The sequence below is a fragment of the Nomascus leucogenys genome, chromosome 10 (assembly GCF_006542625.1).
Source record: "Nomascus leucogenys isolate Asia chromosome 10, Asia_NLE_v1, whole genome shotgun sequence".
NCBI classification, from domain to species: domain Eukaryota; kingdom Metazoa; phylum Chordata; class Mammalia; order Primates; family Hylobatidae; genus Nomascus; species Nomascus leucogenys.
In genome coordinates, this window is record NC_044390.1 from 51,913,054 (window position 1) to 51,939,082 (window position 26,029).

The 26,029-nt window shown below is 52.4% G+C and overlaps 1 protein-coding gene and 1 non-coding gene across 2 annotated transcripts in view; both read right to left on the bottom strand.

Moving 5' to 3' along the window:
- NCAN (neurocan) overlaps positions 1 to 26,029 on the bottom strand; it is a 41,876-nt gene that overhangs the window by 15,502 nt on the left and 345 nt on the right. The window contains exons 2-10 of the mRNA XM_030820343.1: positions 21,334 to 21,413; positions 19,044 to 19,445; positions 13,578 to 13,752; positions 13,340 to 13,467; positions 12,503 to 12,796; positions 10,706 to 11,293; positions 9,122 to 10,498; positions 3,832 to 3,948; positions 2,642 to 2,755 (exon numbers count right to left, since the gene is read on the bottom strand). Coding sequence (XP_030676203.1) covers positions 2,642 to 2,755; positions 3,832 to 3,948; positions 9,122 to 10,498; positions 10,706 to 11,293; positions 12,503 to 12,796; positions 13,340 to 13,467; positions 13,578 to 13,752; positions 19,044 to 19,445; positions 21,334 to 21,406 — 3,268 coding nt within the window. The 5' untranslated portion in view covers positions 21,407 to 21,413. The remainder of the gene's footprint in view (positions 1 to 2,641; positions 2,756 to 3,831; positions 3,949 to 9,121; positions 10,499 to 10,705; positions 11,294 to 12,502; positions 12,797 to 13,339; positions 13,468 to 13,577; positions 13,753 to 19,043; positions 19,446 to 21,333; positions 21,414 to 26,029) is intronic.
- On the bottom strand, positions 4,792 to 4,899 carry LOC115837099. The gene has a single exon (XR_004032138.1). It is a non-coding gene; the product is annotated as a U6 spliceosomal RNA (small nuclear RNA).

A 26,029-nucleotide genomic window follows, 5' to 3' on the forward strand; every position in this document is an offset into this window, starting at 1 on the left:
GCGATCTTGGCTCACTGTAGCCACCACCTCCCAGGTTTAAGCAATTCTCCTGCCTCAGCCTCCCAAGTAGCTGGGATTACAGGCATGTGTCACCACGCCTGGCTAATTTTTGTATTTTTAGTAGAGACGGGGTTTCTCCATGTTGGCCGGGATGGTCTTGATTTCCCGACCTCATGATCATCCCGCCTTGGCCTCCCGAAGTGCTGGGATTACATATAATTTTTTTTTTTTTAAAGGAAAAGTAGGCTGAGGATGGTGGCTTACGCCTGTAATCCCAGTATTTTGGGAGGTCGAGGCTGGCGGATCACTTGAGGCCAGGAGTTCAAGACCAGCCTGGCCCCGTCTCTACTAAAAATTCAAAAAAAAATTGAGTCACGTGTAGTGGTAGGTGCCTATAGTCCCAGATACTGGGGAGGTTGAGGCACAAGAATCACTTGAACCGGAAGGTGGAGGCTGTAGTGAGCCGAGATCATACCACTGCACTCCAGCCTAGGTGACAGAGTTAGACCCTGTCTCAAAAAATAAAAATAAAAATAAATTAAAAAAATAAAAATTAGCCAGGCATGGTGGCACGAACCTGTAGTTCCAGCTACTGGGTAGGCTGAAGCAAGAGAATCGCTTGAGCCTGGGAGTTCAAGGTGACAGTGAACTATGATTGTACCACTGTACTTTCCAGCCTGGGCACAGAGTGAGAACCTGTTTCAAAAAAAAAAAAAAAGGCCAAGCACAGTGGCTCATGTCTGTACTCCCAGCACTTTGGGAGGCTGAGGCAGGAGAATCACATGAACCCAGGAGTTTGAGAGCAGCCTGGGCAACATGGCAAAACCCCATCTCTACAAAAACAAAAAAAAAATTAAACCTAGAGTTACCATATGACCCAGCAATTCCACTCCTGAGAGTATACACCAAAACGAGTAGAGGGATAAAAAAGAATGGCAAATAGTTATTCAAACAAAAGCATGTACAAGAATATGTTCACAGCAGCACTATTGACCATAGCTTCTGGAGGAAACAACCCAAATATCCATCAAACCATGAACGGATAAACAAAATGTGATATAGCCATACAATGGAATACTACTCAGCCATGAACAGGAATGAAACACTGATTCATATTACAATACAGATGAACCTTGAAAACATGTCAAGTGAAAGAAGCCAGACACAAAAGACACATATTTTGAGATTCCATTCATATGAAATGTCTAGAACAGGCAAATCCACAGAGACAGAAAGCAGATTAGTGGTTGCCAGGGACTGGGGAATGGGAACAGGGAGTGACTGCCTAGTGGGCACAGAGTTTCCTTCTGGGGTGTTGAAAAAGTTCTGGAACTAGACAGAGGTGATGGCTGTACAGCATTGCGATTGTACAGAATGCCACTGAAATGTACACTTTAAAATGGTTAATTTGGCTGGGCTCAGTGGCTGTAATCCCAGTAGTTTGGGAGGCTGATGTGGACAGATTGCTTGAGCTCAGGAGTTCAAGACCAGTCTGGGCAACATGGTGAAACCTTGTCTCTACAAAAAATACAAAAATGAGCCAGGCATGGTGGCTTGTGCCTGTAGTCCCAGCCTACTGGGGAGGCTGAGGAGGGAGGATCACTTGAGCCTGGGAGGTCAAAGCTGCAACGAGCCAAGATCGCACCACTGCACTCCAGCCTGGGTGCCAGGGTGAGACCCTGTCTCAAAAAATAAAATAAATTTAGCTAGGCGTGGTGGCGCGTGCCTGTAGTCCCAGCTACTCAGGAGGCTGAGGTAGGAGAATCGCTTGGACCAGGGAGTTGGAGGTTGCAGTGAGCCGAGATCGCGCCACTGCACTCCAGCCTGGTGACAGAGCGAGATTCTGTCTCAAAAAAATAAAATAAAATAGGGCAGGCGCAGTGGCACATGCCTGTAATTCCAGCACTTTGGGATGCTGAGGTGGGTGGATCACCTGAGGTCAGGAGTTCAAGACCAGCCTGGCCAACATGGCAAAACCCCATCTCTACTAAAAAATACAAAAATTAGGCCAGGCATGGTGGCTCACGCTTGTAATCCCAGCACTTTGGGAGGCCGAGGCGGGCAGATCACAAGGTCAGGAGATCAAGACCATGGTGAAACCCCGTCTCTACTAAAAATACAAAAAATTAGCCAGGCGTGGTGGTGGGTGCCTGTAGTCCCAGCTACTCGGAAAGGCTGAGGCAGGAGAATGGCGTGAACCCGGGAGGCAGAGCTTGCAGTGAGCCGAGATTGTACCACTGCACTCCAGCCTGGGCAACAGAGCGAGACTCCGTCTCAAGAAAAAAAAAAAAATACAAAAATTAGCCAGGCATGGTGGCGGGCGCCTGTAATCCCAGCTACTTGGGAGGCTGAGGCAGGGAAAATTGCTTGAAACTGGGAGGTGGGGATTGCAGTGAGTTGAGACGGTGCCGCTGCACTCCAGCCTGAGTGACAGAGCAAGATTCCATCTCAAAAAAATAATAAAATAAAATAAAATGGTTAATTCTATGTTATGCGCAGTTTGTCTAAAAGAATAATTTATCTTGTGTCAGGCTCACAGCCATGGAACTGGAGGCAGGGACCTGGAGTATGTGGGGAAGCCTGTGGCTGGGCACCCAACCCCACTCTTGGTACTGTTTCTGGGGTTGCAATAGAAACTCACCTTTCTCGCAAAGGCTGCCCCCGTAGCTGGGGAGGCAAAGGCAGACAAAGCCGTTGACCTCATCAATACAGGTGCCTCCATTCTCGCAGGGGCTGCAGAGGCAGTCATCAATGTCTGGCAGAGAGGGGAAGAGACTGAGTTAGAGGTCAGCTTCTGCTTGGCTCTGAGCCCCCACAGGAAACTAAGCAGAAGATGGGGTCATGGTCCTACCAACCATCCTGGACCTAAGTGCAGCAGTCACAGTCTGCACAGATGGCCCAATGACTCTGCAGGCAAGGGGGTGGAACCTCATACAATTAACATAAATTAGCATTAATGAGAGCAGATGCCACTGGGGCAGCTGAGAGCCGGGATGTGCAGACTGTTCTACCTGACTCTAGAGAAGTGAAGGTTATACTCTCAAAAACAGGCTCACAGAATGCTGAAGCTGGAGTCTCTTTTAGGCATTTGCAAAGACTTGCACAGAGTCACAAAGCTGTTTGTGGGTAAAGCTAGATATTCACTGAGCTCCTCTTCTACTGGTCCATGTGTAGATAGTGCTTGAGGCATGTATGGCACTGGGCAAGTCACTTCCCCTCCTTGAAACTCAGCTTATTTTTTTGAAAATGGTAATAATAATGGGCTCCTACTCAAGGATGATTGTGAGTAGGGAAGCAATAGAAGAGCTCAAGAAATTATATCATTTATATTTATTGTTATAATTCTGTAATCAGTCATGTGGTTGTGAAGGTTGTGAAGTCAAGATGACGCATAGAGATAAAAAAATTATGTCATTTATATTTGTTGTTGTAATTGCATAATTAGTAGTATTTCTTGTTTTGGGCTTTGAAGCTAGCACCCAACAGTTCTGGTGGCAGTGCTTATACCTCCCACCCACCCAGGAAAGGGCAGGATCCCCAAAGGGCCTTTGCAGGGAGGAGTCTCAGACATATAATTCCTTTGTCTTTCCCTTCCCACCTCTGACTGGTAGTAATGGGAGACAGCACACCAGAGATGAAAGCTCAGCTCTTTGATTCTGGTTCCACTAACTGGGCTGATTTAGCTGAATGCAAGGAGTGGGGTTTGGGAATGGAGCATCCGAAACCAGATTTTTGTGATCTCTGAATTCTGAGGGCATGGCTGCTGGGGTACATCCCAAGGCTCTGGAGTCAAACAAATTCAGATTCAGATCCTGAGTCTGGGGTACTCACCAATCTCACAGTTCTCCCCGGCAAAGCCCTGATCACAGCTGCAGCCATACATGGTGCCATTGGCATTACATGTCCCTCCATGAAGACAAGGGTTGTTCTCACAGGGATCTGAGTGTGCTGCAGGATGGATGGGTAGTGTGGGGAAGAGTCAGGCCACAGATCTTTTGCCTTCCTGGAATCAAGACCCCAGGCCCCCAAACCGCTCTAATCAAACCCTCTCTATGGAGCCCTCTTTATAACTTCCCCAACCAGCAGTCACCAACTCCCTCTCATATGACCCCTGTTACGAGGAGTTTACTGCTTCCAGAAACTGCCCCAAAGCATCTGGGGACTTCCCTGCCTGTAGCAAAGTCCTTCCTCAGACTGAACTGGAATGGGGCTCCCAGAGACCAGGGCTGCCTGAAGGACCTCGTAGAATGTCTTCTCCCAGAACATGGGCTTCAGTGTCCTCCCTGACTTAAGTGTCCTCCCCCTCCTTTGGGCACACCCTGTTCATCACTGTGCTTCTCATGAATTGGGGCACACGAGTGGACATAGGTTCTAGCCTGGGCGACAGACTGAAAAAAAAATCTTCATCCTGCTCCAGCCAACCCAGATCCTGTCAGGGCAGAATCTGACCATTCCACTGCCCAGTGGAATTAAAGTTAAAAAAAAATTAAATTTAAAAAAAAAAAGAGGCCAGGTGCCATGGCTCATGCCTGTAATCCTAGCACTTTGGGAGGCCAAGGCAGGTGGATCACCTGAGGTCAGGAGTTCGAGACCAGCCTGGCCAATATGGTGAAACCCCATCTCTACTAAAAATACAAAAAATTAGCTGGGCGTGGTGGCAGGAGCCTGTAATCCCAGCTACACGGGAGGCTGAGGCAGGAGAATCCCTTGAATGCCAAAGGCGGAGGTTGCAGTGAGCCGAGATCGCGCCACTGCACTCCAGCCTGGGTGACAGAGTGAGACTCCATCTCAAAAAAAAAAAAAAAAAAAAGAATGAAATGCTTCATTTTTTGCACAGGAGCCCTGCTAATCTTCTCTGTATTGTTCTAATTATAGCATATGTGCTGCTGAAGCGAGCACCACTTTACTTTTTTTATTAGAACAATCGTTTCTTGTCTGTATCTTTCCCTAGAGTGCTGGTATTCCATATGGCAGCCACATATAGATATTCACACTTAAATCAATTAAAGTGAAATAAAAGTAAAAACGTCGTCCCTCAGTTATCCTAGCCATTTTTCAAATTAGCGTGGATAGAGAACATTTCCATCCCTGGGAAAGTTCTAGAATGTTGCTCTAGGACGTCAGTTTTCAGAGGACACGGGATTTGGTTTCAACATACGGTCTGGGACAGAGCAGGCGCTCAGTAATTGCTTGCTAACGGAATGAAGGTAGCAGCTGGCCCTCCCGCGGTAGCTGAGGCCTGTCCCTGGGGTGGCCCCATGGATGGCAAAGGGGCTTGTGGATGGCAGGGCCTGTGGCTGGATGATGGCCCTGCACGTGTGTGCACACGCACAAGGCTGCCAGGCGGCGGGACACATGAGCCCCACCAGGTGCCCCGCGCTGCTGACACCTGCCCACGGACTGGCGGTGACTCAGTCACTCGCTGGTACTGCGTTTATTTTTGGCTTCATTAGCATTTCTTCTGCAAGCGGCGGGTGGGTAGGTGCCTGGGTCTCCCCGGTACTGCCCGCCAATCTCCATCCTGCTGTGGTTGGCTTCATTGTGGAGCCCAGGATCCAGAAAAGTCCAAGACAGACCCAGCTTCAGCCCAGGTGCAGCCCCAACCCCCGTTTCCTTAGTGTTCCTATGTGGTTGCCCTCCCACCTCTCTGACTGCCCCTTCTCTATTTCTTTGGGCATTGAGCTTCTTCCCCTCTGATCATCTTTCCAGGGTTGATCCCCACATAGCCCATCTCTTCTCTCCTCACCACCACCCTAAGATTAATTTTTTTTTTTTGAGATGGAGTCTTGCTCTGTCCCCCAGGCTGGAGTGCAGTTGCATGATCATAGCTCACTGCAGCCGCAACCTCCCAGGGTCAAGCAGTCCTCCCACCTCAGCACCCCTGAGAAGCTGGGACCACAGGTACGCACCATGCCCGGCTAATTTTAAAATTTGTTTTGTAGAGACGGGGTCTCACTATGTTGCCGAGGCTGGTCTCCAATTCCTGGGCTCAAGTGATCCTCCGCCTTAGCCTCCCAAAGTGCTGGAATTACAGGTGTGAGCTATCACGCCCGGCCTCATGTACTTTTTTATGCCAATGAGCTAAGCATTTCGCAGCCTAGTGGCTGAGACAGAAACTCTGTTTTCCAGCCAGGTGCGGTGGCTCACGCCTGTAATCCCAGCACTTCGGGAGGCTGAGGCGGGCAGATCACTTGAGTCAGGAGCTCGAGACCAACCTGGTCAAGATGGTGAAACCCCATCTCTACTAAAAGTATAAAAATTAGCCAGGCATGGTGGTGCACGCCTACAATCCCAGCTACTCAGGAGGCTGAGGCACGAAAATCACTTGAACCTGGAAGGCGGAGGTTGCAGTGACCTGAGATCACCACTGTACTCCAGCCTGGGCGACAGAGAAAGACTGTCTCAAAAAAAAAGAAAAAGAAACCTTGTGTTCAGACGACCTGGATTCAAACCCCAGCCTTGACACTCCCTTAGTTGCATGGCTGCACAAGGCACTTGACCTCTCTGTGTCTGTCTCCCTATCTGCAAAGTAAGGATCACACTGGAGCTTTTCCCATAAGGACATTAAAAGGATTAACCAAGATAACTCCAGTAAAGCGCTTTGAATAAGCCAAGCACACTGGCAGTAACCCATAAATGCCAGCCTTTATCGATACAAGCGGCCCTGCCCCCGGGTCAGCCTGCCTCCTGGACATCTAAGAAAAAAAGATCTGCCAGGTGCTACGGCTCACGTCTGTAATCCCAACACTTTGGGAGGCCAAGGCAAGAGGATCACTTGAGCCCAGGAGTTTGAGACCAGCCTGGATAACATATGGAGACCCCATCTCTACACACACACACACACACACACACACACACACACACACACACACACAGCCGGGTGTGGTGGTTGCATGCCTATAGTCCAAGCTACTGGAGAGGCTGATGTGGGAGGATCACTTGAGCCTGCGTGCAGTGAGCTATGATTGCACCACTGCACTCTAGCCTGAGCAACAGACCAAGACCCTGCCTGGAAAAAAAAAAAAAAAGGAAAAAAAAAATAAAGATCCCACCCCAACACAGCCCAGAAGTGACACGCTGGATGATGAAACCTGCATCAGCTATTTCCATCATCATGACACTTTGCCTTCAAAAAAACGGGCACCAGCTTGGGCAACATGGCAAAACCCTGTCTCTATAAAAAATACAAAAATTAGCCAGGCCTGTTGGTGCACACCTGGTCCCAGCTGCTTGGGAGCCTGAGGCAGAAGGATCACCTGAGCCTGGGGAGGTCAAGGCTGCAGTGAGCCATGATCCTGCCGCTGCACTCAAGCCTAGGTGACAGAATGAGACCCTTTCTAAAAAAAAAAAAAAAAAAGTTGGGGGTGGGGAGTGCAGTAGTTAAACATCAATGGTGTTAATAAAAGTGTGCAACTCGACTGGGTGCCATGGCTCACAGCTGTAATCCCAGCACTTTGGGAGGCCAAGGCAGGTGGATCACCTGAGGTCAGGAGTTCGAGACCAGCCTGGCCAACATGGTGAAACCCCGTCTCTACTGAAAATACAAAAATTAGCCAGGCGTGGTGGTGGGAGCCTGTAATCCCATCTACTCAGAAGGCTGAGGCAGGAGAATCACTTTAACCTGGGACGCGGAGGTTGCAGTGCGCCAAGATCACACCACTGCACTCCAGGTTGGATGACAGAGTGAGACTCAGTCTCAAAAAACAAAAAAAAAAAAGTGTGCAACTCAGAAAAAAAGACTTATTAATTAGCTGCTTGTTTTGTTTTGTTAGTTTGATTTCATGCAGGGTCTCGCGGTGGAACTATCATAGCTCACTGCAGCCTGGCTAATTTCTTTTTATTTTTAGTAGAGATGGGGTCTTGCTGTGTTGGCCAGCCTGGTCTTAACTCTTAAGCTCAAGTGATTCTCCCACCTCAGCCTCCCAAAGGGCTAGGATGACAGGCATGAGCCATCGCATGCAGCCTCTTTTTTGTTTGCTTGTTTCTAAATTTCATTTGGCCAAAAAAACTCAGCTTAATTTGGCAGAACCTAAGAAGGGCTAGAATTTGCAGGCTGAGCTGAGGCTGACCTGGCCCCAGGGAGAACAGGGCAGCCGATTTCTATGGATGCTGCTGGCCACAGAGTAGCTAAGACTCAGGCTGATTTGGGCTCCAATTGAGGTTTGACCACTGATTAGCCAAGTGGCATTTTACCTCCCCGAGCTTCGGTTTGCTATCGGTAGAATGGGGGTGATCCTCGCCCCTTGCACGCCTCCCCAGCACCCACTTTCCCTGTGACTCGAGGTCCCCCACGAGTCAAATCACTGAATTCCAGCTCCCACTCACATTTGTCCAGGAAACCCTCCCTGCCACACCTCCTCCCTCTGGTCTTGCCTGGGAGGCATCTGTGTCCTGCTCTGTCTTCCCCAGACTCAGGGAATCCTGGAAAGCCAGTCCCTGGGCATCACACCACTGTCCAGCTTAAAGCAGATGTAGACACGGCTTGTAACTGAACTCATTCCCCAAATCAGACTCTACTCAATGCCTCGCCACTCCCACATTTTGTTTTTGTTTTTGACAGAGTCTCACTCTGTCACCCAGGCTGGAGTGCAGTGGTAAGATCTCAGCTCACTGCAACCTCCGCCTCCTGGGTTCAAGCAATTCTCATGCCTCAGCTTCCCCAGTAGCTGGGATTACAGGTGTGTGCCACCACACCCGGCTAATTTTTATATTTCTAGTAGAGACGGAGTTTTGCCATGTTGGCCAGGCAGGTCTTGAACTCCTGACCTCAAGTGATCTGCCCGCCTTGGCCTCCCAAAGTGCTGGGATTACAGGCGTGAGGCACCACGCCCGGCCACTCACCACTCTCGCATTTTGTTCATTGGGATGTATGCTCTATGCCCAAAATTGATCAAACGGTACTTCATCTCCTGGCCTTTGCCAGTGCTCGTTCCTCTGCCAGGAATGTCCTTTCTGAAATTCAACTCCACCTGATAAGCTCCTACCTCCAGCGTCATGCCCCACTAGAAAGCTTCCAGATCCCCAGGGACAACCATTCCTCCCTGCTCTGGGCTCCCCCAGCCCCTGCTCCCCAAGCCCTGACCATGGAGAGCTGGACAGAGCCCAGGGACTTTGTACTCACCCTCCTCCGCACCTGCATTCATAGGGGTCCCTGGCAGGGCTGGCTCCTCTCCACTTGCCACCTCCTCCCAGAAGCTCTCTACGCCTGGGCTCCCTGCCAGGACCTCCAGTTCGAAGTCCTCTATGCCCAGGGTGACAGGCAGCAGGGTGCTGGAAGGGTCCCACGGTACTGTAGGCTCCCCTGAGGAAACTGAGGCAGACTCGCCCACACTGGCTGCAGCCGGTGTCCCAGGAGGAACAGCCGGTTTCCCCAGGGGACTGCCCTGATGCGGAGGTGCTGAAGCTCCTGATGTTCCCTGGGTCTCCACCTGATCCTCTGGCTCTGGGTGCGGTTGGGAGCTTGAGGGGCCCAGTGTAGACATGGCTGAAACTCCAACCTTGTCCCCCTGCTCCAGGGTCGTGAGGGGCGTCACAATGCTTGTAACCAGGGCCACTTGAGGGCTCAAGGTGGTGCTTTCGCCTTCTTCAAACACCTGGGATCCAGGTTCCCAAATTCCACTAGCATCACTGGGGGCCGGCGTGACTGTGGAATCCATGGGATTCACAGTGGGTCCTTCATCTGTAGCAACCCAAGGCTCCAAACTTGGTGTGACTTTGGGTACCAAGAAGACTCTGGGGCTCCCCAGGGGGGCAGATGGGGAGCTTGCATCCAGCCCTTTGCTGTACACTGAGGGCCAGGGGTCCTGCACCTCATCTACAGTGGCCTGCAAGCCAGAAGTGGGGCTTTCTGCTGTGTCGAAGGCCCCAGACTCAGACCCCGAGATACCCCTGAGGCCCGTTGGCTCAGTGGCAGTCTCGGTGGCAGTCTCAGTGGAGACAAAACCTACAGCCACATTCCTGTTTGCAGAAGGCCATAGGCTGGAGCTGGAGTGCTCAGCTTTGTTGACCCGAGAAGGGCTGGTCTCCCCAGTTTCTCTGAAGTCTGTCCTGGGGGACTCAGGTGTTGTGGGCATGGCCTCTCCACCCTGTCCTGTCGGGGTCGAAGAGGGAGGCAGGGAATACACCTTGGTCTCTGCAGCAGGGGAGGGTGGAGCCGTGGCCGTGGCCGTGGCCTCACCATGTGCCTCAACTCTATTGGCCTCGGTGGAGACGGGGGTGGGGTGTGGTAGCATCCACTGTTTGGGACCACGCAGCATGGCCATCATAGGGAGATCTGGGGAAGTGGCCACGGGGAATGCCTCCCAGGGGGCAGGGCTGGGAGCTGAGACAGTGGCCTCCAAGGGGGACCAAAACAGGTCTGGGGTGGCTGGCCTGGCACTGGGGCCCTCGGCTTTCTCTAGCTCCAGGACAGGGGCCCTGCTGTGGCCTGAGATGCTGGGTGGGACCATGGTTGGGGGCCACAGCCAGGGCTCTGGGGAGCTCTTGCCACCAGCGGAACCTGCAACAACATCAAGGCAATCATTACAATGATCTCTCAGCAGCCCCTTTGGTTGGACTCCAGGCCCAAGGGAGAGGGGGCTTCTGGGGCCAGAGGACCTAGCTGGGATTTGGAGCTTCTTCCCTCATCCTGAGTGTAGCCATGGCTACCTCTCCACCCTCACCTCCAGATCCCCAGGTAGGTCCCGCCTCCCCCAGAGCAACTCACCAGCTCCAGGCATATCCACCTCATTGGTCAGATCAGCCCAGGGGCTCTGGCTCTGGCCGCTGCCCAACATTTCTGTGACTGCCATGGCCAACGGAGGCTCCATTTGGTTCCCTGCAGCCTCTGAGGTGGGGGGCTGGGCGCCGGCCTCCATCCCCCCTTGCAGCCCCGGCTCCGGTTCCTGCTGCTGGAAGTAGCGCCCATTCAACCCTTTGAAGCGCCCCCTTCTCCTAGGCGTAGGGTCAGTTGGGGCCACCTCCGTGTGTGAACTTGCTGCAGTGCCTGCCCCCATGTCGCTAGGGCTGGGGGCCACCGTGCTTAGCCACACTTCCCCAGTGGGCCATGAGGCCAGCATGGGGTCCCCAGGGGTAGGGCTGACGGTCTGTTGAGACTCCTGCTTCTCCTCCAAGATCAGGGGTTCTTCTTCCCCACTGGACACCAGAGGCTCCTGGAAGTCAGGGGTGACCACCTCTTCCTCCTCCAGGGTGGGCTCCAGTTCTCTAACTGGGGGCCCCTCTGCTGACAGAATCTCCCCCTCATCCCCAGAGGATGGGGACTCTAGGTCTCCATGTTGTGATGTGGGGTGATGAGCTGTGGGAGAAAGCAGAAGAGGTTGTGTTAGGCTGAGGGGTTGCCTGGGAAGTTCTGCTTGAAGTCTACCCACTTTCCAGCATGCTGCAGCACAAGCCTTCTGTGCACCTCTGTCTCTCCTAAGTGGTTTCTGAGATTCCCCCAGCCTGGGAGAGGGAAATGCAAAGTTTTCACCTCCACTGTTCAGGCTGGGGACCACCTGAGCCACTGTCAGGGTCAGAGTCAACTGGCTGCAGTGAGGACTCCAGAGAATTTGGGCCAGGTGCGGTGGCTCACGTCCGTAATCCCAGCACTTTGGGAGGCCAAGGCGGGTGGATCACTTGAGGTCAGGAGTTCAAGATCAGCCTGGCCAACATGGTGAAACTCCGTCTCTACTAAAAATACAAAAATTAGCTGGGCGTGGTGGCGCATTCCTGTAGTCCCAGCTACTCCGAAGGCTGAGGCAGGAGAATCGCTTGAACACGGGAGGTGGAGGTTGCAGTGAGCCGAGATCACACCGCTGCACTCCAGCCTGGGTGACAGTGAGACTCTGTCTCAAAAGAAAAAAAAAAGACAATTTGGCTCATGGGTAAACCTCAGGCAGTGTCCAACTCTCATGAACTTGGGTCTACCTGTTGAGGGGTTCAACTCAACCTTGGTGACGGATCCTCCCCTGGTACAGGTGGTGCCCCGTGGGCATTGTATGCCCATGCCAGAACTAGGGCAGCTTACTTAGAGGACTTGACTCCTCGGGGTTGATGCTTGCAGCTTCCAAAGCTGTCCCCACTGCCCCCCAACAAGGGCGAGTGTCATCCCTGCTCCCACATCCGGTGTGGAGCCCAGAGGTGGCCAATTGAGGCATTATCTCTTCCACGGGGGTGTGTCTGCGTATGGGCGTGGCTCTAGGTAGAGTATTCCCCACCCAGGGGCTTGTCTTTCAAGGTTACGGGGCCTCGGGACCTCAGGAGATACAGCCCACCCAGCAAAGGTGACTCCCCACCAGAGTGGCCTCCTCTGGAGCCCTGTTCTTTCCCCAGGACGGGGATCCTAGGGAAAGACTTGTCGTAAGGGGTGTGGCCTTCACCCGGGGGCGTGGCCCTCACCCAGGGACGTGGCTTATCACAAAGCGAGCTTCCGCGTGTCTCTCCCTTGGCTTGGCAAGGCTTTCAGGGACGTGGCCTTCGCCAAAGTGAAAGCCCTGGGGGCGCGGCCACCAGGGGACGCACGCACCTCGAAAGCAGTAGGCGTCGAAGCGCTCGGCGGGTGAAGGGAAGCCGGTCCGGTTAGCGAAGCGGTAGACGGTGCGCACGCCCGGGGCTGGGCCCCCGCAGCGCCGGCGCGGCGTCTGGATCGGGTAGCGCACGCTGCCGTCGGCCAGCCAGCCCGGGTCGCACTGGTCCAGGCCCTCATGCCAGGCCAGGTGCAGCTGTCCCACCGAGGCCAGCGCGGCACCCTGGCGGCGGCACTGTGCACGCGCGCCGGCCAGTGTCAGGCGGCGGGCCGGGCCCACGTAGAAGACCTCGCCTGCGGGAGGGGCGGGTGGAGGTCAGGGGGGCTGGGGAAGCCTCCCTTGGAGCCCAGGAAGTGGGTCCAACTCCAAATAGTTCCGACCTGGACGTGTTAGGGTGGTGGTTAGAAGAGGCAGTGACAACCACAGCTGTGCGTTCAGCTCCGGGACCATCCTTGTCCTTACCTCTCATGCAGATCTGAGCCTCTTTTTACAAATGGAGTAACTCAGGCCCATGGGCAAGTCGGGCTTCAGAGAGAGGGAGGGGCTCGGTGAAGGGGGTTCACAGAGGAGGAAGGGGGTAGGGACAGGGAGGCAGGCAGGGGACAGGGGATTAGAGAGGGAAAGAGGATCAGAGAGAGGAAGGGGGCAAAGGGAGGGAGGGGGACTCAGGGAGGCATGGAAAGCTCAGAAAATGGGTGGAATCATGTCTTGGTTGCAGGTTTAAGGAGGTATAAGACAGGGGAGTTGCATAAGGACCCCAGAGGATGGGAGTTGGGGAGAATAATAGAGGGTCAAAGAGAGGCAGAGGGGCCGGGTCCTGCCAGTCCCAGACTTACCCTCCAGCTCCCGGGAAAAGCAATACACATCGTAGAGTTCCTGTGGGTTGCGCCTCCCATAGCTCCGAACCCCTGGAAGGCTGCTACGGTCACCATAGCAACCAGGACGGGACTGGGTGATAGGATACCTGACAACACAAGGGGAGGGTCCCTCTCAGATGTGTGCTCCTGGAGCCCCCAAGGAACCTCCTTCCCCATGGGCTCGTCTTCATCTCCCTATCTTGTGTATCCCTCTCACCGAACAGTGCGGTCAGAGAGCCAGCCAGCATCACAGTTGTCAAAGCCATCCTCGAAGGCAGCCTGTAGATGCCGAGGGGCTGCAATGATGGCTGAGCTGAGACGGCAGGCCTCCTGGGCCTCAGCGAAGGTCAGTGCATAGCGGTCCCGGGCTGCCCGGTAGTGGAACACAACACCTGTGGGGGAACATCCAGGATGGGGGGACAGTTGACTTACGCTGGAATCTTCAAGAACAGACTTACCTCTTGCAGAATGACTCCCCACCCCTGTCTGATAACAATAGACCTAGCGCCAGGCACAGTGTCGGTCGAGGGTGGGGAGCAAGATCCATATGCCCCCATTTTACAGATGAGGAAACTGATAACAATGGCCATAAAGGGTTACAAGTTAGCAAATATTTACAATGTGAAAAGCATTTATGGCCGGCCAGGCATGGTGGCTCACTTCTGTAATCCCAGCACTTTAGGAGGCCAAGGTGGGCGGATCACTTTAGGTCAGGAGTTCGAGACCAGCCTGGCTAACATGGTGAAACCCTGTCTGTACTAAAAATACAAAAAATAGGCCGGGCGCGGTGGCTCAAGCCTGTAATCCCAGCACTTTGGGAGGCCGAGGCGGGCGGATCACGAGGTCAGGAGATCGAGACCATCCTGGCTAACAGGGTGAAACCCCGTCTCTACTAAAAATACAAAAAATTAGCCGGGCGTGTTGGCGGGCGCCTGTAGTCCCAGCTACTCGGGAGGCTGAGGCAGGAGAATGGCGTGAACCCCGGGAGGCGGAGCTTGCAGTGAGCCGAGATCGCGCCACTGCACTCCAGCCTGGGGGACAGAGCAAGACTCCGTCTCAAAAAAAAAAAAAAAAAAAAAAAAAAAAAAAAAAAAAAAAATAGCTGGGCGTGGTGGCACGCCTCTGTAATCCCAGCTACTCGGGCGGCTGAGGCAGGAGAATCGCTTGAACCCAGGAGGCAGAGGTTGTGGTGAGCTGGGATTGAGCCACTGCACTCCAGCCTGGGAGACAGAACAAGACTCCATCTCAAAAAAAACTAAAACATTAAAAAAAAAAAAAAAGAAAAGCATTTATAAGCATTATCTTATTAAACTCTTACAACAAATCTGCTTGTTCCAGAGGAGGAAGCTTAGGGTCAGAAAGGTTGAGGGACAGGTCCAGGCCCACGCAGCAAATAAGAAACAGAACCAGAATTCAAATTCAGAGAGATCTGACTCCAAAGATAGCACTCTTCATACCCAGGGTTAGGCCCTGGAGGTGGCAGGAGGTGTGGAGAAGGCTGACAGAGAGATTCTGCCTTTTAGGAATTAAGTGCAAGTGCTGCTACGGAAGCACAGGCAGCAATGGGAGACCAAATGTGGTTCCTTTTTATTTATTTATTTATTTTTATTTTATTTATTTTTTGAGACAGAATCTCACTCTGTCACCAGGCTGGATTGCAGTGGCGCGATCTCAGCTCACTGCAAGCTCCGCTTCCCAGGTTCACGCCATTCTCCTGCCTCAGCCTCCCGAGTAGCTGGGACTACAGGCGCCTGCCACTGCACCCAGCTAATTTTTTTGTATTTTTAGTAGAGACGGGGTTTCACCGTGTTAGCCAGGATGGTCTTGATCTCCTGACCTCGTAATCCGCCTGCCTCGGCCTCCCAAAGTGCTGGGATTACAGGCGTGAGCCACCGCGCCCGGCCCAAATGTGGTTCTTGCCTGGCCTGGAAATGTGGTCCTGGAAGGCTTCCTGGAGGAGGTGACATGTAAGCCAGGATGTGAAGCACCGGTAACAGGCTCACTGTGATTCAAATTCTGATTTAGGGGTGAAAGAAATGGCTGAACAAGACAATGAAATGAAACCCTTTGCTCTGTCTTATCCAAATGGGAGCCCTGTGTCCTCAGCATTGAACCAGTACAGTGTAGGTGCTCAATAAATGTTTGGCTGAATGTCTGGGCATAGCAGCTCACGCCTGTAATCCCAGCACTTTCGAAGACCGAGGCAGGCAGATCGCTTGAGGCTAGGAGTTGGAGACCAGCCTGGCCAATGTGGTGAAACCCTGTCTCTACTAAAAATACAAAAATTAGCCAGGTGTGGTTGTGTGCACCTGTCATCCCAGCTACTCCAGAGGCTGAAGCAGGAGAATCGCTTGAACCCACGAGGCAGAGGTTGTAGTGAGCCAAGATCGCACCACTGAACTCCAACCTGGGTGACAGTGAGAATCTGTCTCAAACAACAACAAAAAGAGTTTGGCTGAATGAATGAAATTGAAGTTACCTAGATGTGGAATTCACTTGCCTCACCACCAATCAGTTTTTTTGTTTGTTTGTTTGTTGTTGTTGTTGTTGTTGTTAGCTTTTATCAATTTTCAGAAATGAGGCCTCTGAAAGGGGATGACTGGTTGACTCCATAAACTATGTGGTGAGACACTGTGTCCCCAGTTCACAGTTTGGGGGCATGCAGGTTAAGCCCCAAGTCAGGAATCAGGGACCTGCCCAAGGTCAATGTAACTTAAGGGAAACAGGTTTCCCAGCAGGAGTCCACAGGATGTTTGCTGTACAACAATCCACTCACTGAGTCACTTATTGAGCATCTACTGTGTGCCAAACCCTGTTCTTTATTTTTAGTTTTTGACTATTTATTTATTTATTTAAGTCAGGGTCTCCCTCTGTCACCCAGGCTGAAGTGCAGTGGTGCGATCTCAGCTCACTGCAGCTTCCAACCTTCCAGGCTCAAGCGATCCTCCCACCTCAGCCTCCTGACAAGCTGAGACTACAGGCGCACACTAGCATGCCCTGCTAATATAGTTTTTTAAATTTTGTAGAGATGGGGTCTCACCATCTTGCTCAGGCTCGTCTTGAACTCCTGGGCTCAAGCAATCCTCCTGCCTTAGTCTTTCAAAATGCTGAGATTAGAGGTGTGAGCCACCACATCTGGCTTATTTAGTTGTATTATTATTATTGTATTATTATTATTATTGTATTATTATTATTATTATTTTTTTTTTTTTTTTGAGATGGAGTCTCACTCTGTCGCCCAGGCTGGAGTGCAGTGGTGCGATCTTGGCTCACTGCAAGCTCCGCCTCCCAGGTTCACGCCATTCTCCTGCCTCAGCCTCTCCGAGTAGCTGGGACTACAGGCGCCCACCACCACGCCCGGCTAATTTTTTTTTTTGTATTTTCAGTAGAGACGGGGTTTCACCGTGGTCTCGATCTCCTGACCTCGTGATCCGCCCACCTCGGCCTCCCAAAGTGCTGGGATTACAAGCGTGAGCCACCACGCCCGGCCTATTATTATTATTTTTAAGACGGAGTTTCACTCTTGTTACCCAGGCTGGAGTGCAATGGTGCGATCTCGGCTCACCTCAACCTCCACCTCCTGGGTTCAAGTGATTCTCCTGCCTTAGCCTCCCGAGTAGCTGGGGTTACAGGAATGTGCCACCATGCCCGGCTAATTTTTGTATTTTTAGTAGAGAAGGGGTTTCACCATCTTGGCCAGGCTGGTCTCGAACTCCTGACGTCATGATCCATCCGCCAAGACCTCCCAAAATGCTGGGATTACAGGTGTCAGCCACTGTGGGCAGCCATATTATTATTATTTTTGAGACAGGGTCTTGCTCTGTTGCCCAGGCTGGAGTGCAGTGGCATGATCAGGGCTCGTTGCAGCCTCAATCTCTTGGGACTCAAGCAATCCTCCCACCTCAGCCTCCTGAGTAGCTAAGACTACAGGAACACACCACCATGCCTGGCTAATGTTTTGGAATTTGGAATTTTGTATAGACAAGGTCTCACTGTGTTGCTCAGGCTGGTCTCAAACTCCTGAGCTTAAGTGATTCTCCTGCCTTGGTCTCCCAAAGTGCTGGGATTACAGACATGAGCCACTGGGCCCCCATCCCCGTTTTTTTTTGTTGTTGTTTTTTTTTAATAGAGACAGGGTCTTGCTATGTTGCCCAGGCTAGTCTTGAATTCCTGGCTCAAGCGACCCTTCCTCTTCAGCCTGCCAAAGTGCCGAAACTACAGGTGTGCACTACCACACGCAGCTCAACAAGAAGAATTTAATAAAGGAATTGGTTGCCGGGTGCGGTGGCTCCCGCCTGGTAATCCCACCACTTTGGGAGGCCAAGGTGGGCGGATCACGAGGTCAGGAGATCGAGACCATCCTGGCTAACATGGTGAAACTCCGTCTCTACTAAAAATACAAAAAATTAGCCAGGCGCTGTGGCGGGCACCTGTAGTCCCAGCTACTTGGGAGGCTGAGGCAGGAGAATGGCTTGAACCCGGGAGGCAGAGCTGGCAATGAGCTGAGATCACGCCACTGCACTCCAGCCTGGGCAACAGAGCGAGACTCCATCGCAAAAAAAAAAAAAGAATTGGTTAAACAGGTATTTGAGAATTGTTCTTGCTTAATATTTAATATACATTTTTAATTAACTTACTTTTAAAAAATTGCCTCACTTAGAAAAAACTTGTTTATTTTACAAGGAATTTTTTATTTCTATTTTAGATAGAAAGCCAGTATCTTTTGTCTTACATAAAACTGACTGCAAGCAAAATCCTGCCTAGACGGAGGATGCAGTGAGCTTAGATAGCACCACTGCACTCCAGCCTGGGCAACAAGAGTGAGACTCCATCTCAAAAGAAACAAAAATCCTGCCTAGATATTGTGGCCCCCAGAGGTCTGAGCTGGAGACTCCTCTCTCATAGCTAAAAAAAAGAGGTGTTAAAGACAAGATAGTACCCATACTGATAAAGACTTTTTTTTTCTTTTGAGGCAGAGTCTCGCTGTGTAGCCGAGGCTGAAGTGGCTCGATCTCAGCTCACTGCAACCTCCGCCTCCTGGGTTCAAGCAGTTCTCCTGCCTCAGCCTCCCACGTAGCTGGGATCACAGGCATGCATCACCGTGCCTGGCTAATTTTTTTTTTTTTTTTTTTTTTTTTTTTTAAAGACAGGGTTTCACCATGTTGGCCACGCTGGTCTCAAACTCCTGACCTCAATTGATCCACGTGCCTCGGCCTCCCAAAGTGCTCGGATTATAGGCACCATAAAGACTTTATGACTTTATCAGAAGAATTGAAAGGGGATCCCTGTTCAAAGAGTGATTTCTTTCCTTTTTTTTTTTTTTTTTTGTGACAGAGTCTCCCTCTGTCATCCAGGCTGGAGTGGAGTAGCCTCAACCTCCCGGTCTCAAATGATCCTCCCACCTATGCCTCCCAAGTAGCTAGACTACAGGCATGTGCCACCACGCCCGGCTAATTTTTCTATTTTCTGTGGAGACGAGGTTTCACCATGTTACCCAGGCTGGTCTCAAACTCCTGTGCTCAAGCAGTCCACCCGCCTTGGCCTGCCAAAGTGCTGGGATTACAGGCATGAGACACCAGGCCAGGTCTCAGGGAGTGATTTCTAAGGTGACATTCAGTGGGTGGGCTCCAGGCTCAGCCCTCCCTCTCCCAGGCCCCCGGCCCCTCCTTTGCCCCCAACTGACCTGTCACCTCCAAGGGCACCAGGTCCTGCTCATCCTCGATGCCCCTCACCACTTGGCAGCGGTACAGCCCAGAGTCACTGGCCCTCAGCGGCCCCAGGAGTAGCGTGGCGTTGGCTCGGCGCCGGGGATAGGCAGGCAGTGACACTCGTCCCTGCCAGCTTTTGGCCACCCTCACGACGTTGTCCTTGGCCACCAGGATGGGCAAGTCCTGTCGCTGGCCCGACGCAGTCCGCACCTTGGTCCACTTTATCCGAGGGGCATCTCGGGCTGCACTTGGCCGTGGCTGCAGGGTAAAGAGACAGGGCAGGGCCACCAGCTCCGCCAGCGCAGCCCGCACTGACCCAGACCCCAGCTTCTGCATGTGGAGCCCCCTTTCGCTGGCATCGGCGATATCCTGTGTGCCTGGGTTGGAGAAGGTGGAGAGTGGGCCTGACTCAGAGGCAAGAACCAAGCAGGGACTGCTATTTCCCTCTTTAAAAATTTTTTTAAAAAAGGGCTGAGCCAGAATTTGAACCTAGGGCCACTTGACCTCAGAATCCAAGCAGTGGCTGGACGTGATAACTCATGCCTGTAATCCCAGCACTTTGAGAGACCGAGGCGGGCAAATCACCTGAGGTCAGGAGTTTGAAACCAGCCTGACCAACATGGAGAAACGCTGTCTTTACTAAAAATACAAAATTAGCCGGGTGTGGTGGCACATGCCTGTAATCCCAGCTACTCAGGAGGCTGAGGCAGGAGAATCGCTTGAACTCGGGAGGCAGAGGTTGCGGTGAGCCAAGGTCACACCATTGCACTCCAGCCTGGGCAACAAGAGCGAAACTCCATCTCAAAAAAAAAAAAAACAAAACTATTTTTAGAGATTGAGTCTCACTCTATCGCCCAGGGTAGAATGCAGTGACACAATCATGATTCACTGCAGCCTCAAGCTCCTAGGCTCAAGCAATCCTCCCACCTCAGCCTCCCGAAAGTGCTGGGATTATACATATGAGCCACTGTGCCCAGCCCCTTATTATTATTCTTCTTTTATTTATTTATACTTTTGAGATGGAGTCTCACTCCGTCTCCCCTGCTGGAGTGTAGTGGCATGATCTCAGCTCACTGCAACCTCTGCCTCCTAAGTTCAAACAATTCTCCTGCCTCAGCCTCCCCAGTAGCTGGGATTACAGGTGCACGCCACCACACCTGGCTAATTTTTGCATTTTTAGTAGAGATGGGTTTCACCATGTTGGCCAGGCTGGTCTCCAATTCCTGACCTCAACTGATCAGCCTACCTTGGCCTCCCACAGTTCTGGGATTATAGGGGTGAGCCACCACACCCAGCCTTATTATTATTTTTTTGAGTCTGACTCTGTCACCCAGGCTGGAGTGGAGTGGCATGATTTCGGCTCACTGCAACCTTTGCCTCCCAGGTTCAAGCGATTCTCATGCCTCAGCCTCCCGAGAAGATGGGATTACAAGCATGTGCCACCACGCCTGGCTAATTTTTGTATTTTCTGTGGAGACAGTTTCACCATGTTAGGCAGCCTAGCCTGGAACCCCTGACCTCAAGCAATCTGCCTGCCTCAGCCTCCCAAAGTGCTAGAATTATAGGCATAAACCACTGTGCCTAGCCCCTCACTTTATTTTTATAAGGACGGGGATTTCATTCCAGTGCCACTGACTCACTGTATGGCCCCGGAAGGGGCAGTTTCCTTCTCTGAGCCCCAGTTTTTCCGAAAGGTACAGCAAGAGACAGCTAATGAAAAGGAAATGGTGTTTGCGGAGTACCGTCTTTATAACAGGCACTTTATAGCAATCAGCTCATTTGATTTTCATAACCATCTGCAGAGTAGCAATGTGTCATTCTCTTTGGGGGGAGTTGAGGAAACTGAAGTTCAGAGAGATAACTATACTTGCTTAAGGTCACAGGCCAAATCTGTGAGGGATTTCTAAAACCTGGGCTCTTGACCACCAGTAGAGGGACACAGACCTTTATTTCCATTGCTCCACCCTTGGCAGACATCACTAATCAATCTCTGCACTATTCTCATTTCTTTCTTTCTTTCTCTCCAGTTCATCTGAGCAAAATGATGAGAGGCGGGAATCTCCAGCTTCTGCTGACAATGACTAAAAATAACCTCTTAGGTATCTTGTTCGCTTTTGACTGTTCAAAGACCTTTTAAAATCTATTCTCATTTTATTCTTTAGCCCATGCCAGGAGACCAGCAGGAGAAGGCTGTGGAATTCAAAAGCTGCCCCATCTTGTCCACCCCCCAGACCCCAATCTCTCCCTCCCCACAAACCAACTCACCCTGTTCCCCAGCCACAAAGAGCAGCATCTGCAGCATCAAAAGGCCCAAGGCCCAGACAAACGTGGCCCCCATCCTGGATCTGGAACAAAATGGAGAGGGAGGGAGGAGTGAGCCACAGCCCAACCCTCCCAGATATTCAGCATTGCAGGACCAAACTCCCCCACTCTACGGATCAGGAAACCAGGGCTCAGAGAGACCAGTGTGTTATTCTAGGTCACAGAAGGAGCCGGCAAAGGGCTGAAACAGAATTCGAACCCAGGGCCACTTGACCTCAGAATCCAAGCAGTGGCTGGACGCGGTGGCTCACACCTATAGTCCCAGCACTTTGGGAGGCTGAGGCGGGAGGATTGCTTGAGGCCAGAAGCTTGAGACCAGCCTGGGCAACATAGTGAGATCTTACCTCTATTAAAAAAAAGTAGCAGCCAGGCGCAGTGGCTCACGCCTGTAATCCTAGCACTTTGGGAGGCCGAGGTGGGTGGATCACGAGGTCAGGGGTTCGAGACCAGCCTGACCAACATGGTGAAACCCCATCTCTACTAAAAATTCAAAAATTAGCTGGGCGTGGTGGTGGGCGCTTGTAATGCCAGCTACTCAGGAGGCTGAGGCAGGAGAATTACTTGAACCTGGGAGGTGTAGGTTGCAGTGAGCCGAGATCGCACCACTGCACTCCAGCCTGGGTGACAGAGTGAGACTCCATCTCAAAAAAAAAAAAAAAAAAATTAGCTGGGTTTGGTGGCACACACCTGTGGTCCCAGCTACTCAGGAGGCTGAGGTGGGAGGATTGCCTGAGCCCAGGAGTTCAAGGCTGTAGTGAACTATGATTCCACCACCACACTCCAGCCTGGGTGACAGCGTGAGACTGAAAACAAAACAAAACAAAACACAACAACAAAAACCAATCCAAGCAATGAAGTCTGTGGTCAGAAGCCTGGGTGCTGTAGTGAATCAAATCTGGAATTGGCTCACTGTTCCTTTTGTGTGATCTTGGGCAAGTTGCTTACCTTCTCTGTGCCTTACTTTCTTTGTGGGTCAGATGGGGATAACATCAGGTGGTTGAAAGGAATGGATGAGTCAATATATATAAAATGCTTAGAACTGCCTCGTGCAGTAAGGGGTACATTTTAGCTGCTGCTATTATTATTACTGACCTTAACACAGCCAAGACTGAAATACCATTTTTCAAGTCAGCCTCCTCCATCAGACTGGCGGCTCCTAGAGGGCAGCAGTCTGTCCCAGTCCTCCCAGCATCCCCAGTCCAGGCAGCAGGCTGGCCTCTAAGCCATCCTTTAATCTGGGTTTGCTGGCTGACACGATTCGCAGCTTCAATTCCAGGATTTGGTTGTCACCAAGATTCTATTCTTGGTTTCTGGGATTTTGGAGGAGCCGCCAACTCCCAGCTGGAGGAAGGGGCTCACCCCTGCCCACCCATCCTCCTCCTGACTTCACACAGCCCAACAAAGATGCTTCTTAGGCCCACAGAGAAACTTCAGTTGTGGGTCCATTTCCCTATAGGGGCTAGGACCCATAGGGATAAAGTGGACAATTATTAAGCGCCTACTGTGAGCAAAGCCCATGCCAGTCGTTGGGACACAGCAGTGCATTTCCTGACTTCACATTCTTCCAGAGACTAGGAATCCTGGGGAGGTGGTCCCTCCCCAAAACCTCCCACCCCTGCGAAACCCTGTCACCAGGGCTCAGGAGGTGGGCGCAGATGGAAAATCAGAACATCATCCGCAAACCCAATCCTTGCTCCCCGCCCCCATAAGAAATTATCCCTGAGGAAGGGGTGTGAATGGAGTCCAGAAGAGGAGGTTGTAGAGGACAGCTGTCCCTTTCCCCAGTTCTCCTTCCCAGCTCCCAGAGTCCCCTGCTGGGAGGCCGGCCTGGGACCTGTCCGTGGTGCTGAACTCTGAGGCGGCAACGCAGCGGCAAAGCGCACCTAGTCCGCCCCTGCCTCCTGCCTGCTAACACGATGCCTCAGGGACCAGAGAGGGCTAAAGGTTTGCCTCAGGCTGCACAGCAGGGTACAGGTCAAGGCCAGACCCTGGACCAGTGCTCCCAACTACCAACTTGTAAACCTCAGCAACCTCTGCCTTCGTTTCAGGCTGTTCTCATTTCTTCCCCTTGGAACCCTGAGCAAGTGTGGGGTCGCCTCATGGCTGTTCCAGGCCTGGCCAGGTATTAGAGAGAGACAGGACTCCGGGTTGCACCTGCCCCCAGCAGGGCCTTAGGAGGGGACAAAGCCAGAGAATTCTCTCTCTCTCTCTCACACACACACACACACACACACACTCACACACACACACTGTTAAGAGGTCAGGCAACATCCAGATAGCCCTGCTTCTAATCCGGGACAAGCTGCTTCAATCTCTCTGTGCCTCAGTTTCCCCACCTGTAAAATGGAAATTATCCAGCAAGTACTGCCTACAGCTACTGTGAGGATGAAATGACCCAAGACTTGCAAAGTCCTAGAAATGTTAAATTTAAAAACAGCTCTTTAGACACAAAGCCTCATGCATACACTAAAAATATACTGAGGTTGCCCAACATGGTGACAGACACAGTTTCAGGTGCACACCCCCCACACACACCCTCCCACTCCCTTCCACTCGCACCCTCACACACCCACACCCTTCTCTTAAAATACCTCCTCCCCAGGGCGGCCAGAGATGAGCATTTACACAGCTGTCTGGGGCCCGTGCCCTCATGAATAATGTACAAGCCTCATGCATATGCAAGCAGGGGCCTGCGGGGTGCTGGAGGAGGGGCAGCTCGGATCCATGTGAATGTGTGTGTGTGTGTAAGTGTGTGTGTGTCCCCTCCTTCACTTCACCCCCACCTCAAGTCTCCGTTAGCACTGAGTGAAGGTGAGTTTGCCAATGGGCATTTGTGAGTGTTTGTGACTGAGTGTGTGTCCGGGGTGTTGTGTCCTGGCAAGGGTGTGCAGGCGGTTGTGCCATGTGGTGTGTGCATGTTGTGTGTGTGAGCCTGCAGCAGCTCCGTGCACTGGGTGGAGCACATGGGACCTAGTGTGATCTGTGGATGTGTGTGAGTCTGAGTGACCCTCAGCAGGGGGCTGTGCACACATGTGTGTGTTTCTGACCTGAGAGTCAGGATGTATTAGCGTGCATGGGTGTGAATGTGGAACTCCGTGGAGGAGAAAGGGAGATGGGCTCAGTCATCATCCCAGGCTTCCCCTTGGGGATTTCAACCCCTGCTCAAGCTTTCCCTGTTAGCACCCCAACTCTGAACACAGACCACGTCCCACACCCCCATGCCCAGGGTGCACACTGCCAACCGCATGGAAAGAACCCTTGGCCCCTCCAGATACACAAGCAGGACACACACAGCCACGCACCCCAGACACAGACCCCGGGGAAACACACACTCACACAGATTCACAGTGACATTAACAAAGAGAGACAATATGGGCACTTACAAGACAGGCGGCATGTCTTCTGCACAAAGACACACACCCACAGTCTCGGCCCCCCCCCACATAAACCCCTTGATGAACGGAACAGCATCAGACATAGCTCCTCACTCACTCACGCGGCGATGCCAGCCCCTGGCACAAATCGAGACGGATAAATGTGGCCTCGGTGACTGATGGGCACCCATCATTTTGCCACATGGTGATGCGGCCCTCAGCACAAGTTTTCTGACAAAGACACAACCACAGTCACATCAGACTCACAGGGGACCCTAGAACCCCTGGGCATACTCCCCCTCCCCGCCTGTCTGGGGCGGACACACACACAAAACCCCCATATCCTTGAGGGGGAACTTTGATTTCAGAATGTCCATCAGCCATCGCGACAGCTGGGTTCTGGGGTCCCACAGTGCACCCACCCCTCCCTGCCTGCCCTGCCCCCACGTCCCCTGCTGGGGCCCAGAGCCAACCCTCTCCCTGGCCTGGCTGTTTCTCATTGATGCTGCCTGAGAGGAACAAAGCCCGCGCGGAGGGACGGGGGTCGTTCCTGCCCAGACGGGGCCTGGGGTCCCAGCCCCTTACTTCCCAGCCCCTGTGCCCCCAAACCAAGCCAGGGCTTCCACATGTGTCCATATGGACAGGTGGAACTAAAGGGGGTGGGGGTAGGGGTCTGTGTCATGCTGTAACGACGTGGGAGGCTGTGAAGGTGCTGGGGGACAGCCCCCCTCTGAGCTGGTATCCCTCACAGGTCCTGGGGATCCATAGCTGGGGGGTCTAGGGGACCCCGACCCAACATTCACCTGGGACACCCAGTGTGTTCCCTGGGATAAGGGACAACACCTCAACCCAAGGTCTAAGGGAATAACGGGAACCAGGTTGGGATGGGGACCCCCAGGACCTCCTCCCGGAGTCAGAACGTGGTGACCGGACCTGACCCAAAAGGACAGGGAGACGGCAGGGCGCCCCTTCCCCATGGCCGTTCGCTCTCAGCGCAGATACCCTTCCAGTGGGCACAGGGTGATCTGGGGACCCCCTCCCCACTGCAGTCCGACCCGGAATCCTCCATTCATCCGCAAATAGGGAATCCCCACTTAAAATCCTGGGGTGTCTCGGCTGAGATACGGGGGTGCCCTGTTCCAGAGTCCCCCATTCGGCATCTGGGTGTCCTCTTCTTCTCTCCAAACTCGGGGGGCCCCTCCCCTAGCCCTGTTTCCCATTGCTCCCTCCCCAACCCTGAGACCCACCCTCAGCCCGGCCCCCTG